The sequence below is a fragment of the Amblyomma mixtum genome, chromosome 5 (genome assembly GCF_055824585.1).
Source record: "Amblyomma mixtum isolate Tamu chromosome 5, ASM5582458v1, whole genome shotgun sequence".
Lineage (NCBI taxonomy): Eukaryota > Metazoa > Arthropoda > Arachnida > Ixodida > Ixodidae > Amblyomma > Amblyomma mixtum.
Window position 1 is genome coordinate 27,232,918 of NC_143016.1, and position 19,095 is coordinate 27,252,012.

General features: G+C 47.3%; 1 protein-coding gene across 3 annotated transcripts in view; it reads right to left on the minus strand.

The window, feature by feature from the left end:
• The window catches only part of LOC149341584 (phospholipid-transporting ATPase ABCA3-like), a 69,155-nt gene extending 54,554 nt beyond the window's left edge, over positions 1-14,601 (minus strand). For 2 of the 3 annotated variants that reach the window (XR_016282940.1, XM_089543678.1), the window contains exons 1-6: positions 5,118-5,768; positions 4,727-4,858; positions 4,386-4,503; positions 3,875-4,029; positions 2,559-2,714; positions 887-1,097 (exon numbers count right to left, since the gene is read on the minus strand). Coding sequence is in view for 2 of the 3 variants with exons in the window: in XM_089543678.1 (XP_089399804.1) it covers positions 887-1,097; positions 2,559-2,714; positions 3,875-4,029; positions 4,386-4,503; positions 4,727-4,858; positions 5,118-5,702 (1,357 nt within the window). In the remaining variant the exon portion in view is untranslated. Of the gene's footprint in view, positions 1-886; positions 1,098-2,558; positions 2,715-3,874; positions 4,030-4,385; positions 4,504-4,726; positions 4,859-5,117; positions 5,769-8,129; positions 8,304-9,612; positions 9,851-11,476; positions 11,746-11,918; positions 12,055-13,070; positions 13,214-14,236 lie in introns of those variants that run through there. The other variant, XM_089543679.1, reaches the window with a different exon arrangement.
• Between the last annotated feature and the right edge of the window lie 4,494 nt (positions 14,602-19,095).

Here is a 19,095-nt window from a genome sequence, read left to right on the forward strand (position 1 = left end):
TGAATTTTGCCGTGAGCCTGAATCTATCGATCATTTTTGGCTCCCTTGTCGTCGTTTCACCTCTTTGAGAAGAAGGCTGCTGGAGTTGCTCTTACAGCATCTTGGCCTTAGTTTGAGCAGCCCCCTCTTCCTGTCATTTGGCGCCACCACGCTTGGGTTCAGCCACAGGTCTGTTTGTGACGCTGTTCAAAATTTCTTGCTGGAATCTCATCGACTGCCTTGCTAAAGCTTACAGTATTTTCTTTTCTATGCTTTATTGCATTTTGAATGAATCACTTTTCTTTTTTTTTCTCTTTCTCTCTCTCTTCAATCCAACCTCTTATCCCTTTTCACTCCCTGCCTTCTTTGTGGTAGACTCCCCCGGTGTTGCTCTCCTCTGTGGGCTTTTGCTCCCCCAGTGTGGGTATGTGGGTATGTGCCATTTTTTCAATGGCTAACCACAACAACAACAACAACCACAACAACAACAACAACTACAAAACAACAACAACAACAACGACAACAAATTTTAGCGCTAACGGAACGCTTTCCGCCGCTTTTGTGTCAAATCAAAGCCATGGTTCGAGTAAGCGCTGTTTGCTCTTTGTCCTTATTTCTAACCCCTAAGCGAAAACAGATGTGATCAGAACCACACATGAAAATGTTCATCAGCGCATAAACTAGTGAGGCTACACAGGTGACCAACCTGAGCGATTAACTATTTTGAGGCTTGTCAAAAGCAGCTGCGCTGGAGTAAACACGAAAAACGTTGTAAGTACCTGCGGCATAAACTGAAATCGCACGAGGTTTCGCGCGAGGCGCGAGGTTTCGGCGCGACGTTTCGCGGCTGGAAAGAGGCCAGAGGCTTTGAGCTAGACTGTAAAGTGCAGAGGCTGCGTTCACGGACCGAGGTTCTTCTTGAGGAAGAAAGACGAGCCGCAGCACTGGACGACGCCGTTGGCCATGATGGCAATGCGGTCGCCAATGGCGTCCGCCTCTTCCATCGAGTGCGTGGTGAGCAGCACGGTGCGCTGCGACTTCTCCGACAGCAGCAGGTCCCACATGTCGCGCCGGGCAGCCGGGTCCATGCCGGCCGTCGGCTCGTCTAGGATAACGACCTGCGGGTGTATATTCGCCACGTTACCGCTGCACCATCGCACGTTTCGTTCTAAACTCTGAAGGGACGTTGTAGATATAGTGTATATATATTGGTTTTTATGGGCAGCTGACAGGCCTTCAGTATTTCTGCGCATAAGGAGCCTGCCCCAATTCATTTTCGAAGCCAAGTAATTGTGACTGATTGATGAAGTGGGAAAATTTTTCGGACATCTTTGAGACTCGTCAACGCGTACTTGAGAGCTGTGGCTGATTACATCCACAGGTGATTAAGGGGACACTGAGGAGAAATTGAAGTTGCCTGGTATCGATAGAACACCAGCTCCTAAGCACGGAAAGACCAATCTTTCTGAAAACAAAGCTGTTGTAAAAAAAAAAGTTCTTGCATAAGAGAAAGAATTAAAAGACAGGTATTGCCGCCACAGGTCAATCTCGCAAGTACAAGCATGATGACGAAATAGGAGAAAAGACAGCAGATCTCGGAGGCTGACAAACGTGCATGAAGGTTACGTGTTTAATCGATATTGAAGTATATAAGTTTTGCGTTGAAACCACCAGTGCATTTTTATCACACGAGAGAGACGGAAAAACGACAACCTGAATGTTGGAAGTAAAATAAAACCTGCAATTGGCGGCGCAACAGGCGGCCAACTGTGTTTCGGTATGTTTTGGGGTGCTTCCCGGCTATGCGTTCTGCGTGCCCGCATGATTTCGTTATGCGCCTCGATTTACAATGGCGGATCAGCAGAGGACCTCCAAGTTCCTAAGTGCTCCTGGGACGAATTTCAAGCAACGGCAAGCAACTGCGACAAGGAAAGAGATATATGTATAGGCAATGTTCAACGTGCCTCCACGTTAGCAAACGCACCGCTCGGCGTGTTCGCATCATCAACGCACCAAGACGCTGGGCTGCATAACCAGCCCTACGAGAACTGTTATTACAGAATTTAAATATGCCCACATGTACCAGTCGCTACACGTCAGTCGCTACACATCTCTCAGCAATAAATGCACCTTTAGCTGCCGGGCAAGCGGCAACAAAGCCATGAAATGCAGAACTATAGCATTTTACTAACAAAACAAAATTGATAGCGTTGTCCTCAGTGTCTCTTGACAGCAAGTTTCAACCATCAGTGGTCGTCACTCTGTCATCCAATATTGCAGAAAATGCCGCTCCAGCGTTGGTTTCAGTTACTCTTCTTGATTGCTGTCATGCTTTCGCCAGGAAAGAAACAGGCGTTTTGAAACAGATGGAAAAAGCCGTTCGGCTTAACAAATAAACGCCACATTCTCGTCACAGGAGGAGAACGTTCTCAAAACAAGGCAATAAAAAGGAATTCCCCTAAGCCATTGTCCTCTCTTCAATGCACTTCCTGAAAATTTAACCGCAAGTTTGAGCTACGCGCAGGATGTAGTATTATTGAGTTTGTAAGTTATTGAACCAGCCGAGCGACCAAGTGTACCTTGGAATGTCCTATAAGCGCCACGGCTATGGACAGCTTCCGCTTCATGCCTCCGGACAGATGCTTGGCGAATGTGTCCGTCTTGTTGACCATGTTCAGCAGGACAAGCAGGTTAAACGCCTGCTCATGGGCGTCGCTGTGAGGAACCTTCTTCAGCTGCACAATAACAGAAAAGATCAGTTAGGTGCTTGTTTCAAGCATCATGACGCTGAAGCTTTCCTCAATTTTTTTTTTCTCTATGTAAGCGTAATCAGGTAATATGTACGTAGCTCGAGCCGAAAAGAAAAAAAAAGATCGCTTTTCACCACACTCGAACCTGCGATCAGTGCCTTTCAAGGTCAAGGAGCAGCGCGAAGACTGGATAACGGCGCCCGAAAAAAAAAAATGGCTGTAGATTCGGCGGGGTAAAAGGGCGCGGAAATAGTCACATGTTCGCTGGGGACCGCACAGTACGACGCAGCCACTTGCATATTATTTAGGTACACGCAGAGTCTAGAAGTCAGAGGTGCATTGATCTCATAGCACAAACTAGCCCATGTATCTGACTTCAAGTTTAAGCTGCGTATCTTTTCTCGGGGAGGATAGCGTCTTTATTTCTTTTGGTGACATCTGGATTCGCAGTTATCTTTGCCAAGTACTTTATGTCATGTAAGAGTCGATTGCACAATGCCTAGAAAAGATTGCAACGTCACTACTTCCGGGCAATGATAGACCTGTCCTTTCCATTGTTTTTCTTCATCCGTGTGTTTCGCGCTTTTATCAGCTATGCATTTCAATCAAATTGCCACTTTCTAAAAAATATATATACTCTCGTTTGTCTGAGCGAATTCATTTACGAGTGCGCAGTATCATTAAATTCACTCACAGAAGTACCTCATGGCAAAGAAAAGCACAATGAAGACTATACAAGCAGGTAGCTATGAACGCCTTATTTTACGCTTTACGCCTGATCTAAGCTTTTTAGGAACAATTTAGGGCCAACTGATTAAGCATCAGGCATGGTCAGGAACGGTGTTGAAGGCGGGGCGGCTGGCAGTTTTATGTTGGAACGGTCGCAGTGAGAGTAATAACAAGAAAAACAAAATATGGATCGTCTACGCAAAACGGTGCTTCTCTATACTTCCTGTGCCGTCCGCACCATGGTGAAGATCAACGCAAAATCGCAAGGCAAAGGTTCTTACGTGTTTACCGGAAGTAATCGCTCTCTTTATATAAGCTGAACACATCCGGCGGTTAGCCTTAAATCCCAGCCATACCCAACGCCTTTCCCATAGTTTCGTCCCTAAATATAAGCAGCGTAAGGAGCGCTCCTATACCCTGGAGAAAAAGTAGAGGTGCTCGAAGACGGTCATCTCCCGGAAGTGGATGTCGGTCTGCGGACAGACTCCCAGACTCTCGTGCGCAGCCCGGGCGTTCACGTTCACGTCCTGGCCTTCGATGAACACTGAGCCGCTGGAAGGGGCCAGTTGCCCTGAACGCACGGAGAAAAGAGGCCAAGCACAACGCTCAAGATCAGGTGCCTTGCGGCGATATTTGTTGGCTACCTACTCCACACAGCAGGTCAACGAGTTGCGCCTTGCTTCGCCGCGTATTCTTTCGGCCAAGGCGCTATTAATTCATGGCGTTTGGAAAGTAATGATAACGTGAAACAGCAAGATAAGAATATCGAACATTAAGTCCGCAAATGGCGTGAACTGAAAACCTGCGTGACGGCGTGGCTTGTGTACGTACTAGACTGAGAGAAAATGTAGCTTACTTTCTTTCAAGTGACATGTTCAAAAGACGGTTATAGCACATAAGACTTGTCTCAGTAGCACACTGACGCACCGGTTATCATTCGCATGGTCGTTGTCTTGCCAGCGCCGTTGTGACCAAGAAGCACGGTAATGTACCCTCTGGCAGCCTCCAAATTCATGTTTTTCACCACCGTGGTCTTGCCGTACACCTGGACGCAGGAGGACAAACCACGGCAAGGAAGAGTGACCACGCATTCAAGTGGAGAGGACCGTACATCGCTGCATTCCTGACTTTACATACGCATGCCAGATACAGGTTACTTGTATAATGTTGCGTTGAAAATAATCTAACAGTGCAGTTCGTTCGACGAATACGTGTGTGGGCAAATACTACGGCTGTTTGCTAGGCACAAGGAAATATTTCTCGCTCACCTTGGTGAGGTTGACGAGTTGGATTCCCGCGGGACCCTTGGGAGAGAAATCTTCGAAGTATACTGCCGATCCTTTCTTTTGGGCATCCGCGTGCTTCTGGTTTTCAGTGGGAGACTGGATGTTGTCCCCTGGCTGTAAACAAGATTGACGCAATGAGTTCGTTGCGTAATGGTTTACACATTCAGCAAAACAACGTGCGTTGGTTGTGTCCACACGGCTTCTCCAGAGCACAAGGTCTTCAGCAACACACTCCAAATTGACACGCATATCTAGGTAACTCATTTTCCCAGTCGGCTCGCGCTCGTCAACCATTGGTCACGCGCTTGCAATAAATGTCATGGCAAATGCACACGCCATGGCAACTACTTGGCGATGCGGATTGTTCCCGTACCTTGATCAGAGACCTCCTCCAGCTGATCCTCGGCTGACTAGCTGCGAGTACTTCGACGTACCAGAGAACGACGATGTACATGACGCTGTCAAAGAAGAGCAGCAGTATGACTGACAGCATCGACAGGCCCTGGCCGGGGCTGGGGTTCACGCCAATGTTGTGCCACTGGACACCGTCGCCTGGTGAGGGGAGAGCGCGAAAAGGTGGTTTTAGTGGCATTGGTGACAAGCGTGACCCGAGTATAAAATCATTTAAGTGTGAAGCTTTTGGGTCTGGCGGCTCAAGATCTAACGCTTCGGTAGCTGCACAGAAAGGTGTTGCTGAACTGAAAGCTACCGTTGTTGAATTTAGCCAGAAGCTGACCTCACTCCTGCCGTTTAAAGGTAAAATAGACAGCGTGGAAAAGTCAATGCAGCTGCTTTCCGACCAGTTTGACACGATCATGTCATGATTAAACACTAAGGAAAATGACATAAAGAGCACAAGAGGTCGAGGCAATAAGATCGAGACACGGAGTGGTGCAAAGAATATTGAACTGAAGTTAGACGTGGGTAGCCTGGAATGGCAGAACGAGCGCTTGAACATTGAAATTCACCGCTTGCCTGACGCAAAGGGAGAGGACCTTTTCGGGAAGGTAAATGAGCGGGCAATAAAAGTGGGAGCGAAGGAGCTCGAAAAGTTTGATGCAGAGGCTCTGCACACGTTGCGTGCAAAATCAGGAAAGTGCCAGGTGAGATTGCTCGTTCTGCACGCCAAGACGTAAGAGACTCTTGGCTAGAAAAGAAAAAAGGTCTTGCATCGAAGACTCATACATTTGTGAAAACGCGACTAAACATGCAACAGCTCTGCTGACCGCAGTATGGCCTGGGCTAAGGAGTCGGGGTATGACTTTCGTATGGCGTGTAAATCAGAAGGTCTTGGTCCGAAGAGTGGCGAATCAGCTAGAGTAATCAAAGATGAAGGAGCCCTAGCTTTTTTGAGTACCTAAAATTGTGTTGAGCAAGTAAACAAATTTCTGTTTCAGTTATGCCCGACACGTACTTAAGCCCCGACCAATTCACCTCCGTCATACGTGACAAAAAAGATACTGATTATGCTTCATTTAAACATCCGTTCGATGCAGAATAATGTTGAAATACTCTTGGATGCCATCAAGTTCTCATTTAAAGCAGCGATTTTTACTTGTACATAGTGCACATGATCAGATGCCTTTGTTTTCTAGTGCTACCAGCAGTTTTAAATCCGGCGAGACGTGGAAAGAGGGGGAAGTGTTTCCATGCTGGTCGACGAATGTCGATTGTACAGCTTTACAAATAACTGAACTAAATGAGTACTTTGAAACGCTTAGTGTGCAGTATGAATCCTACATTTCGCTGTGCTATGTCGCCCCCCGTCAGGAAATGTTGCTATCATTCAGCACCGGAGGAAGTTTTCAGCTATGCCATTGATATTAAGTGTGTGCCTTTTCTCGGAGGAGACTTCAACAAAGATTTATTAGATGCCTGATATGTTCGTAAATAACTCATTTCTCTGACTGAATCCAATGGCTTTGGATACATACAGTACACATTGTCACCGTTAATAAATAAATCGGAGCAGAAAGGCCACCTGTATTATGGATTAACATTCGATGTTGCATTCAGTGTACTGTTAGTTTTGTGCCTTCGCTGGGACAGTTTGCCTTGAAACCCTGTTTTATTTTTGGTTTTATAGGCTGATAATTTTTTTTGCTGTGTACACTGTTCAATGTTAAGGTAAAACCAACATACAAACGCATGTAGTTTTTGTTTATGTATGCAACAGTATTATGTTTCGTGACGCGTGCTCACGGCATTTATAATTTTTCGTTATGTTTGTTACTAGCACTTTTTATTTTTTGTTTACCTTCTGGCGTTGATGTAATATAACTAGTGTCAATGACGTCCGCTGACGGCTGCCACCTTTTGAAGTTAAGCTCGGGCCTCGTCAAGGTGCTACTCGCGCAGCTTTTTGCTCCAGCCACCGTTTGTAAAGTAAACAAAATTCATCACCCCCGCCAAGTGCAAAACACGCAATGCCGCATAAGTGGTGAACGAAATCCATCACAATGCCCGCATGTACCATCAAATCCGTCTTGATGTTCACCCGCTGTGCCCGATGTGCATCAGCTGGACTGAACCGACGCGAGTTACCGCGACGAAGCAGACCAGCGTGATGGCTGAAAACGCGTTCGCTCATTTCGTCTGTCTCCACAATTAACGCAATACCTTGGTGTGGGCTAGCCGGTTACTCGTCCTCGTTTTTAGCGCTGCTTAATGTTTCAAGATGAATACGGCGCTTGTGCTGTTCTTTGTGCTTCTTCTTCGCCCTCGTTTTCGCGCCCGATGTTGTGGTTCAGAGACCTATGGTGTCTCAATTCCCAGCTTAGTCCTGACATTCAGGCACTCTAAAAAGGCCACTGATTGCCTGGCATCCATATTTTTGCACCCTAGGATGCAGTTGTGCTCAGTACGACGTGCAACAAGCAAGGCGTTGTTTAGGCTGACTTGAAACATGGTGGTGTTACAAAGCTCTATTTGTTCCTCTAAAGGGGCAGGTGTTACCGCAGATTACCTGCATGTTTGACACTACTCATCGCGGTGCATTCAACAGATATAAAGCGCAAATGACGATGCAGTCGTCGCTGACGCGCTGCAGGTTGACAACAGAAATGCATTGCGAGATAACGCTATGCACAAAAAAAACAACAACTGATAACTGCAGTAGACGAGACGCAAAGTAGGATATGGATACTGTCTACTACTTTTTGTTGGAACGTCATTAAGTACACGCTGTAGCAGCGTTCGGCTGGTGAGCCTTCACTGAGTGAACCTTTAGTGGACCTTCATAATAAGTCGGCATCGACACTGCAGACGAAAGGAATACCGAACAGAACGGCATAAGAAGGACCGGCTCGCAAAAGCTGGACGTTCTCCCTGCATGGTGTTTGCTTCATCCATGCGCCCACGACTGCGTTGAGCGGGCTTCGCTCACCGCTGGCCTCGAGGATGGTGGCCATGGTGATGCCGACGGGCAGGGCGGTGTTGCACAGCAAGCAGGCGGCCACCAGGGTGGGCATCGTGTGGTCGTTGTTCAGCGAGAAGAAGAACAGGAAGGGCGAGAAGGTCGTGATGTACGCCACAGCCAGCGCCGCCACCGAAGAGTTGGCTGCATCGCAACCGCCGCCGCGCGTAAGAGGCGAACGGAAAGAGAATAAGCTCTGTAACTAGTGCTTATTTCGCATAACGCAACGCAGATGCATCTGGCAATTTAAAGTTTTGGTAATGAAAAAAATGGCTGAGGCTTAACTTGGTTAAGCCTGGAGAATGCGAAGCATCATCGTGTCGCGCAATTTGGAGGCGAACAACCACAGCGACGGCGCGAGGTGGGCCCCCGTTTCTCCACTGTCGTGACGTCATCAAGTCACGTGGTGTGACGTCATGTATCACGTGATTTGGAGGCGCACAACCACAGCGACGGCGCGAGGTGGGCCCCAGTTTCTCCACTGTCGTGACGTCCTCGTGTCACGTGGTGTGACGTCATGTATCACGTGATTTGGAGGCGCACAACCACAGCGACGGCGCGAGGTGGGCCCCCGTTTCTCTACTACCGTGACGTCATCGTGTCACGTGGTGTGGCATCATCGTGTCACGTGATTTGGAGGCGCACAACCACAGCGACGGCGCGAGGTGGGCCCCCGTTTCTCCACTGTCGTGACGTCATCGTGTCACGTGGTGTGACGTCATGTATCACGTGATTTGGAGGCGCATAACCACGGTGAAGGGCTGAAGTGGTAGCTAAAGTAGTATGCTTCGCATAAAACGCTAAAGAGCTGCTGGACCGTTTGAGAGAGCTGTGAAGCGGCTACTTTTGCGTGCGACTATACAGTCCGTGTTGTCACACCGGGCAGTTTTCTAATGAAAAATTCGTACACAAATCGAATGCGAATGCATGTTCGAATGCTTAAAAAGCAGATTGGTCTAGGAAAGTCACACAAATAAATGTGGCTGTCTTATTAGGAAGGGATCAGATCACTTTTGTATGTGCAGTGGAGACAACCGGAGATTCCCTTTAGCCGCCCGCGCTCGGCAGTGATCAAAAGTCATTGCTGCATTTGTCCTTTGCCTCATAGTCGTTGCGCGTCAAAAAGCCATTCGTGAACATCCACGAAGTTTTCTGTTTGTACGTTCCCGGGCGCCAAAAGTTAACGGGGCACGCGAGTTGAGAAAAACATGAATTTTGAGCAAGCCTCTGCATATGTAACCTGAAATTGAAACGTGCAGCTTGTATTCTGAACCGGGAACTCGGCAGAGAGCCTGTTATTTTCAGGCTGTGTGCACAGGCATCACGAATGCACTTTTTCAGGAACTCGCGAACCCCGCAAACTTCTGACTCCGGGAGTGCATGCTTTCGCCTGCTGAATACGGCAATTGCGTTAAGAGCGGGCCTTGGGCAAGTTCAAAGCGCGAGTGTATACCGTTGTTGAAGAAGGATCCGACGAAGAAGGAGAATGAGGTGGTGCTAGCCGAGTATGTGACGAGCATGAGGAATATGACCAACGGGTTGCAGTGGCGCAGCACGGGACCGTTGCTCGCAAGTGGCATCTTGATCACGAGCACCAGAAGGGCGGAGCTGGCAGTCATCACGGCCAGCGTTGTCAGGAACCAGGCCGCGTAGTTCAGCCATGGATTGACACCCATCATCTCCAGCAGGTCCTGGTGGCACAGTGTCACATTCGCTCATGCGGAACTTTCTTGCTATAGGAAACATTAAGAGTTTCCCATGTGCAAGGCGGTGTCTAGAACCAGTTTGAGAGCCACTGTGCTGTGGTGCTAAGCTGCTCATGACAGCGTGTAGTTGGCCAAATTGTGTGCGCATCCTTACGTCCTGTGTCCACGCTGACTGCTCGACTTAATGACAGTTTATTACCCGAGTGAACAAAGTACGCAATGGAAAGCAGTCAGACCGGTCGCTTATGGCCAGTAGTGCATTTCGTGCTTAACAACTGGAGTCCAATACAATTTGAAAAGTCGGTTTTGTTGAGTGCTATTGCTCTGGCACCTAAATTATTTTGGCATGATATTCCTTCCTTTTAGTACAAGCCAGCGCTTTTATTGACAAATGTCATGTGGAAAATGGCACACGTATGTTTCGCCTAGAAAGTGTCATGCAGTTGATCGTCACAGTCAATGTAACCTCGACCTGGGCTGTTTTTCTCGTAACCTCACCAGCTCTGCGAATAAATATACCAGTTTAGCTTGTGTGCTTGGCTGGGAGGCAAGGGCTACAACTGAATGTGAAATCTAGGTAGAAGGTAGCCGCTTGATCACACATTATTTAATCGATTGGCAAAATTATAGGCACGCGGATGTTTGTGCATCCCTTTTGGTACAGGAGGCGGGGAAGAAATGCTAAACGTCATTATAACGCAAAGCTAGAGGGACATTTCCATCAGAGTTTATGAGGTCGAGATTTTTAGCGCGTAGTCGAGGGGGACTTTAAGCGCAGCTACTTCTCTGACGAGAGTATGTTGCAGTAAAAACATCTGACACAAAATCCAGTTGTCTGCAATCTGAACTGTTCAATATACGGGCGTGACCTACTTCACGAATTTCAATTCTTACCCGTACCAGGTTGTGTATGTTTAACTATATCTTACGGGCTGATGCGTCAAATCGCGCTTTGTAAATGACACCAGCTTCGAATTTTCGCCTACTCTGAGCCAGCCTCTGATCGTATACGTAACTGTGACTTGCAATATAAGCGGCGAAAGAAAAGTCATTGCCTGCGCTGCGAAGAGCGCTATGCTCCCTTCACATGTCTTGAATTTTGCTGATATTGCTGCTCATACACTAAGTGGCTGGCAGCCATCGCAAACTTCAGGACTCCATGCAGTCATGTGCAGCAACCCGCTTCTTATGCTCACCGTATTACGGCATGTGCCACAGAAAAATGAGCGCCAAGGTTGGACGGAGTAGCTTCACAGCACAGTAAACGCCGAAAACTTTTAATGCAGTCGCAAATTGTATTGTACAAGTGTATTGCGTTGCTTGTTGACGATTTAAAACGATGGTGTTTTCTCAACGTTATGAAATAACAAGGAAAAATTGTTATAGCTCCATCCAACGGAAGCCCACTTCACATTCGGATACTGAAAAAGGCTGCAGCCTGCAGCCAAACAAAAATACACATCTGTTCATATCACGACAATGAAAGCTAACAAATTTCATAAAAAATGCGTGTATGCTCGGAAGGCAACACAATCTTCGCCGTCGAAGAGCTACGGGCATAGCTTCAGGCAGCGCAGGGACAGTTCATGCCAGAATGGCAGCCGGACGGACCTTCATGCCGGACTCTTTCTCGTAGCCGACCTGGCGTACTGCGGACAGCGAAGGAAAGATGTAGCTGAGCAGCACGATGATGGGCAGGAAGTACTGGATGACAAAGTAGAAGGAGTCCACCGTGTGGGGCGGTAACGGGAACCGCTGGAGCTCCAGCTGGGTGGGCGGTGGACGCTCGTGCGGATAGTGCATCTCCTGCGTCATCAGGAACTCGATGGTCCACTGAAACAGCTGGCGCTGCAGGTACAGGAAGCCCTCGGCCACGTAACCTGCGCGACGGCGAACCAGTTGAACGAACGTAGCTAAGGTCACTAGGAAGCGTAAAGAAAGACTCAAAGAACCCCGAACCACAATTCGTTACTGGCACCGTGTGATCCGATGTGGTCCTGTTTGTGTGGTTTGTCATGGCGTCAACCATGGCGCTGGACAGACGTGTAGTTACCTGGACTGCCGTCAAATTTGGTCTCCGGGTGCCGTGGAGAGAACAAAGGTAGAATTGGAAAGTTGCTGTCCGTGCTCCACGACTGGAAAGGCTCTGCCTGCGACAGCTTCATGCGAGGAGCCGCCTTGAGTCGAATCTGCAGTTAGAAAAGAGAGCCTCGTTCTTTAATTAGCAACGCACGTGCAATATTTGTACCAAATACGAAACCTCTTTCTTTACTGGCCCGTGCAACTTTTGGGCCTTTCTGACCGCCTCCAGTTCAGTCGTTGCCGCTGTGGAAGTTGCACAAAAATAGCTTGCTATGCGGCCTTTGGGACGTAACCAGCACCATGGAGGTCCCAGAGAAAGGCCGAGAAACTTTGCGAGCTTGTGGCTAAGTCAACCGCATACTTTCGACAAAGACTGCTTCTCTAAGACATGCGATGGTCTTCTGTGAGACCATTGCATATGGCTTGCTTGAGCCTACGTCTAATCAGAACTGGCTAGTTCATAATGTTGAACCGTGCCACTTTGCCGGATTGCTGAATAAATGCCTGCAACATTCTTTTTATGGTGCAAGGAAGCTCCTGAAACTTTTCCTCATAGTTTCCGCCAGCACACTTCTCTCGAGCGACCGAGAATGAGCGCTGAACAACATTAACAGGGGCTAACGTCAGACAGATTTCGCCGGTTGCCGTTGAGAAGTCCTTGTGGCTACGCTACGACCCGGACACCATTCCTCAATAGCTGCCGTTGTCGGAAAGTGCTTGCAAAAAAGCACCCAAACACATGATTTGACTCTGAGACTAGCTTCAGTATCAGACGACCCGCTAGGATCTCTGCCTATACAGCAGGCCTATTTGTTGTAAGCTTAATGCGCTCGAGCATCATGTACCGAGCAATAATGAACATGTCATCAGCTTACTTGTCCAAGGATAAAATCGCCACGGTTGAGAAAGCGAATCGGTTTGTAGAAGATTGCGAATGTGAATAGCCGGCAGCAGGTCCATGTTTGAGGACTGCTGTAACCATTGCATTAAGTGGACTCGCGCTTGTCCTCAAAATTCATAAAAATACGCCTCAAGAGCTAAGGTGGCGATCAAACTCTATGGCTTTCGTTGCGCACTACTAAAGACACCGTCAAGACAGAGCAGGGACCACAGCTGTATTTACCTTGAAGTGGATGTCTAGCGGCAAGCTATTTGACGAATTCGGGTGCAGACCGACAAATACGACGCCGCCGAGGATAGAGTCGCGGTGCGCCATAGCGGACAAGTAGTACTCCTCCATGTCCTCTTCGGTTTTGAAGCCTTGAACTGCGCAAGAGATTGTTCATCTTCAGCGCCAGGTGAACGCTAAAACTTTTATCCTGGCTTTTCAGAAATAGCTAGCCGACATTCAGGAACAAGATCTGTAGTTTGTCGTACTCTTACGGTTACGATGAGTACAAGCAAACATTGATTTTTTTCTTACCAAGAGGAAATTTTCATGCAAACCACCACAATACCCGCCTTGATTAGGAGCTCTTTCTCACGAATCTGAAGCTCAATGTGTAAAAGATGAACAGACCTAGTATCAAAATTCCGGGGTGCGTTTTGCCTCACAATTCATGGCGTTAAATTTTTGTTAACTTTATTTATGCAGCTTGTTTTCAGGCCTACGAAGCTCGTTCCTGTGGCGCGTTTCAGAAGTTATCAGTTTATTCTCGTTTCTGGACAAATGAACGATTAAGCAAAAGAAAGAGTTGCAGAAGGCCAGTGAATTCCCGATATTGCACCTGCAGTATGGGTTCGTGTTGCGCCTGCAGTACGGATTTGGAGACGGCACGCACATTTCTTAAGCCCTCTTCTGACGCACGATTTCGGGCCATGCTGGATGGGGTGGTTAGAGGGCCCCCGCACTAAGGGGCCCCCGGTTGTGGCTGACTATTTTTTTCAATTCAGCAAACTTTTTCCTTGTCGTCCTTCTCCTCCTTTACACCCTCCTTCATGACTGAAGAAAGCCTGCGGCGAATACTAACTAGCACCTATGAAGAAGCTCAATATTTCTAGGTCATCTTCTGTTGAAAGCCTCCGGCAGACAGCAGCTGAGAACTATTCAGAACCTAAAGGTTCTGAACACCTTCCATGGCTGAAAACAGCCTGTGACAGATATCAGTTAAGAACTAACCAGCTGAAGATTCTTGAGACTTTCCTCCATGGATGAAGACAGTATATGACAACAGTTAAGAACTCTTCGAAAGCTCAACTTTCTGACGACTTTTTTTCCGTGACTGGAGACGACGCATGACAGATAAGAGCTGGAACATCTCTAGAAACGAGCTTAGGTTCTCCTCTTACCCATGAGCGGAGGCACGGAGGACTCGGCGAGCGCCCCGAGCACGGCCGCGGTGGCGTTGGTGATCGGCGCAAAGAGAAGCACCCAGCGGGGCGCGCTGGGGGGCGGCACGTGGAAGCGCGTCGGCAGGCTCTGCACGTTGAACGGCTCGTAGTGCGTCACGTTGTGCACGCTGGTGAAGTCCATGTTGTGGCGCGCGAACACCAGTGTCAGGGACACCATGGCGGGCGCCAGCAGCTCCAGCACGAAGGCGAGCCAGTGACGTTTCACCACGATCACGTAGCACTTCCACAAGAGCAGCCACAGGTGCGTCCACCACAGACCCATGGCGCAGTCAGGAACCTGCGCGCTTCTGTGGTTGGTGTGTAGCGGCTGCTGCAAACGAAACAGCAAATTATAGCGCTTAATAATGACGTCGAAACTACTGGCTGAAGCAGCACAATCAACAAAATATCTTACCGCGGAACTGAAGCTATAGTAAACAAAGAATTCGCCACTTAAAGAAAACATTCAGTTTATTCTTTAAGCCTGCGCGTTGTGTCTGAGCGGACTAATTTAAGGGCAGGGTAGGTTTAAATGATATAAACGGTGATGTTCATATTACGCAGAGGTGCTCGTACAAAGTTCTCTTGACATCACGCACACAAAAGATGCCCAAAGGAATCAAGCGGTTAGGAACGCCTCTGCCGTATCTAAGATGCCACGAGCTCACTTATCCATTCATCAGTTTGTTAGGGAGCGATGATCATAAGAACGACACTACGGCAGCTGGTTGACCTTGATGAAGGTGTCTTAAGACACGTTAAGCTGTGGGGATGGCTACCTGGCAAGGACGTACTCTTTTAACGCCGACAACCCGTCAGAGCGATTACAGCGAACCTTCAGAACCGGTGGACCGTCTACGTTAAAGAGGATGCTCAATAAATGTGAACTCATCGAGAAAACGAATTTGTCTTGCTCTTAAGTTTGAAAACAGTAAATTTCAGTGAGGAATTGCGAGCTTCTGCAGCCGACGCTGCGTCACCAAGTAGCCGTTGAATCACAGTGAATTCTTTGAGAATATAAAAACTTGTTAGCCAAAGCGAGCTTCATAACCAGAAATGGTTTGGTTTGGTTTGGTTTATGGGGTTTAACGTCCCAAAGCGACTAAGGCTATGAGAGACGCCGAAATGAGCCTCGTAGTCTGGAGCTTTAGAATAATAAAAAAAAACGGGTACGCTTGGTGGAACTATCTTACTCGGGAATCGGCTTACAGATGTTCGAAGTAACCGTGATCGAGCGATCACGATTGCTTCGAGCATCTGTTCGACGCGACGCTGTGTCATGGTGTGCCGGCTGGACTAGAAACCTGTACGTTGTTTCGGGCGGGTCTGAGCTCGACGTTCTTTCAGAGTTCGTACTGCAGTACAAGCTGAAACTTTCGCGCTACAAGTACACTGTCCGATGCAGCACAAAAAGCTAGACCTATCCTGCGAGCCGAGCTGAGAGGAACCGGCATTCAGGACCACACCACGGAACGAACGACTCCGCTTAGTGGCGCAACGATCTTGCGTCGAGGTTAGTCGCTGCTGCGAATGCGAAATTGTACTGGGTCTTACCTGTGCAGGCTGGTGGTCGTGGCTTTTGCTGGCTGCTGCTGTTGAGCGGTACGTCGTTGCTTGCAAGCGTCGGCGCGAGAACAGAACGTCGCGAGGGAACAGAACACGCGTCGCGAGACAGCTTCCTTCTTCTTCTTCTTCTTCTTCTTCTTCTTCTTCTTCTTCTTCTTCTTCTTCTTCTTCTTCTTCTTCTTCTTCTTCTTCTTCTTCTTCTTCTTCTTCTTCTTCTTCTTCTTCTTCTTCTTCTTCTTCTTCTTCTTCTTCTTCTTCTTCCTCTTCTTCTTCTTCTTCTTCTTCCTCTAAAGACGAAGAAGAAAGAAGCTTCTTCTTCTTCTTCTTCACCTCTTTATAATGGCACATACCCACGTGGGGGGATTGGCCAAGGTGTAGTGGTATACATAAGGAAATTTTCATAGGAATAAACGTGAATTTTGAAAAATGGATTCATGAAAAACGACAGAAGAATACTTGAAGTGAAATAACAAAGAACATTTTGGCAAGAATAATAATAATTAAAAAAGAAAAAAAAAACTCCGAGACTTTTAAAGGAGTTAGCAAATCAACCTATCAGTTGCAATTATGTAATCATGGAGATTCCCACAAATTGAACTCAATGCAAATCCTTTGGCGCTCGCTCCGAACGATACCAACACTGGCAGAAATAACGGGAGCCCTAACCTGGAGAGAGGGACCTCCAGGTAAATCTTTCTCTGAAGTGCGAACTTTGGACAGGATCGAGAGCAGGAAATGGTCCACAGATTCAACGACCCCGCATGAGTCACATAGGTTTGTCGGAGACCACCCACATCTGCATAGGTATAAAGTTAAACTGGAAATCCTGCACCGCAGTCGCGTCATTGCTACCTCACACTGCCTGGTTTTACACGAACGGATGTTCCATTTATACGCTAAGTGCTGATAATCAGCAGTATTTAGTAGGGGATCGCGTAACCTGGATGATATGTGTTGGAGCCGCTGAAACCTGGAGATCGCCAACAGACTGAAATTCGGGACGGGATGCGTTACTGGCCCGTCAAGAGCTGACCTTGCTAAATAATCAGCCACCTCGTTGGAATGAATGCCTGCATGACCAGGAACCCAGACAAAACGGACCTCCTTTAAAGTGGACGGTACAAAAAATCGCAGCAAGCGGCACAAAAAATCTTTTTGGGAAGTTTCAAGGGAGACTAAAACTGACAAACAATCAGCCAGGATGATAACGTGAGATACATGACACGGAATTTTGTGCAGGGCCATTACAAGAGCCAAAAATTCCGCAAAGAATATGGGGATATAATCTGGGATGCGGACAAAATAGCTCCATGCCAAATCCTGCGAAAAGATGCCAACTGCAGCTTTTTGGCAGCTGACGGAGGCATCAGTAGAAAGCACCACGTGATGGGGGAATTCCGCTATATGGCCAGAAAGAATGCCGTTTAAAATGTTTGTGGGCATGTGTTTCGCATGAGATGGGAAGATGTGGTCAAAATGGAATTCCACTGCTGCCGGCGTGTCGTCAACCCACTGCAAAGAACTGAGATCAACACCAATCGGGGTTAAAAGTTTCTGCGTTAAGGTAATTTGTGGCATTTGATATCGTGGCCAGGTCCTTTTCCTTCTTTTTCTTCTCCACTCGCATAGCCCATGCTGCAAGCTGGCAATTGGCCGAAAGTCGATTACTTCAATTTATTTCACTGGAAGCTGCACCGCGAATAGTACTAGTCACAGTGCAAGCAAATGCCAAATGGCAGTTCGTATAAGGTGCTTCAGAGCTCTAAGCTGTGCGTATACAAAAAGTGCTCTTAAGTATCATATTATTACTGAAACGCGTGGTCTTGCCCCTTGAAACGGATGTCTTCGAATTAGTTCTAAATTTATTAAGCTTAATTTTAGTTATCATTAAAACCTGTGGAATTTCATCCATAATGAACGTGACTTCAAAAATAACGAACTCACGATAAACCGCTCATCAATGTCAATTCGCTTTGTCGTTTCGCGCGCGACGTGCTGGTGGTGGTAATAACTTAATTTGTACAAAAGTTTTAGATGACCGAGCGTGAGTGGTGTCCTCCGTCCAAGACTCCGCTGAAGGCTGCTGCCGCTCGGGCCCTGATGACCAGGTTCCTCTTGTCATCAAGGTCCGAGTTGAACAGGGCCTCCTCGCAGTGGTCATATGTCGGATTTGGTGTATTTGATAGTATTTTTTTTACATGTCCAAACTGTGAGATATAAGCTATCTCACACTTTGGGCATGACAAAAAAAAAAAAAGACTAAATAGCGATTTGTCATGGTTTTTTCCATGGCAATATTAATGTTACATCCAAATTTTTCTCGCATCTCAGATCACTATTATTTAGAGCCTAGGAAATTCAAAGTGCAAAGCGGCCGTACCGTAGAGTACGCGCTCATCTATTTTATCCCGGCCGTGCAGTGCCAACACGACTGGTACCATCATCTCCATATTAAACTTGTGGTAACTTTGAAAACGCAGCCACTGCATAAAATTCGCTCAATGAACAGCTGCAGCTCTTGAAGTGGTCGGAGAACGGAGACGTCGATGTAAGCTCCCTAACTGAACGATTTTGTCCCGTTAAGGAATAGAGCTCAACGCAGTAGAGTCTTTTACAGAGGTAACAAAATGACGGACTTTTTCCCGTCTTTATGACGCTCGTTGTCGGCGTTGTCCGTTACTGCAGAATGTATAATCTAAAAAAAAATTCCCATCGCTGTTTCCTGCGCCATACGTGCGTAGCAGTCGCTTCCTCACTGGTGCCGCGAGGAAGCGACAAACCGAATCCCCCAAAAAACGCTCACTTTACTTGCAGTCTATCAATAGAAACGCAAATTGTCTGCGCCTCTGTTTAACCTAACCTGGCCTCACACATATTTAACATTCCTTTTAAGCTTAAGCTACCGTAATAAAACCTGTGGTATACTGTCATGAACTTGGCCAGTTATCTGTTGTTAACTGTTGACCGTCGACGCGTCTCTTTAAAAAAACCTAACATATAAACCTTAACCTAACGTATAGAATGAAACCTAACCTAACGCTTACTATACGGTAAGCTACCACGAACTGCCGAAGTTTATAGGCAATTTGTAACGTTTGTGTTTTAGACATAGCGTAATCTTAAAGCTAACTTATCTTAACATTAAGCAAATCTACGGTAAACTGCCATGAACTTACGCAGTTAGTGTTGAACTGTTAACAGTGAATTGTTAACGCCTCCATCTAGCACCTAACCTGACTTTAAAGCTAGCC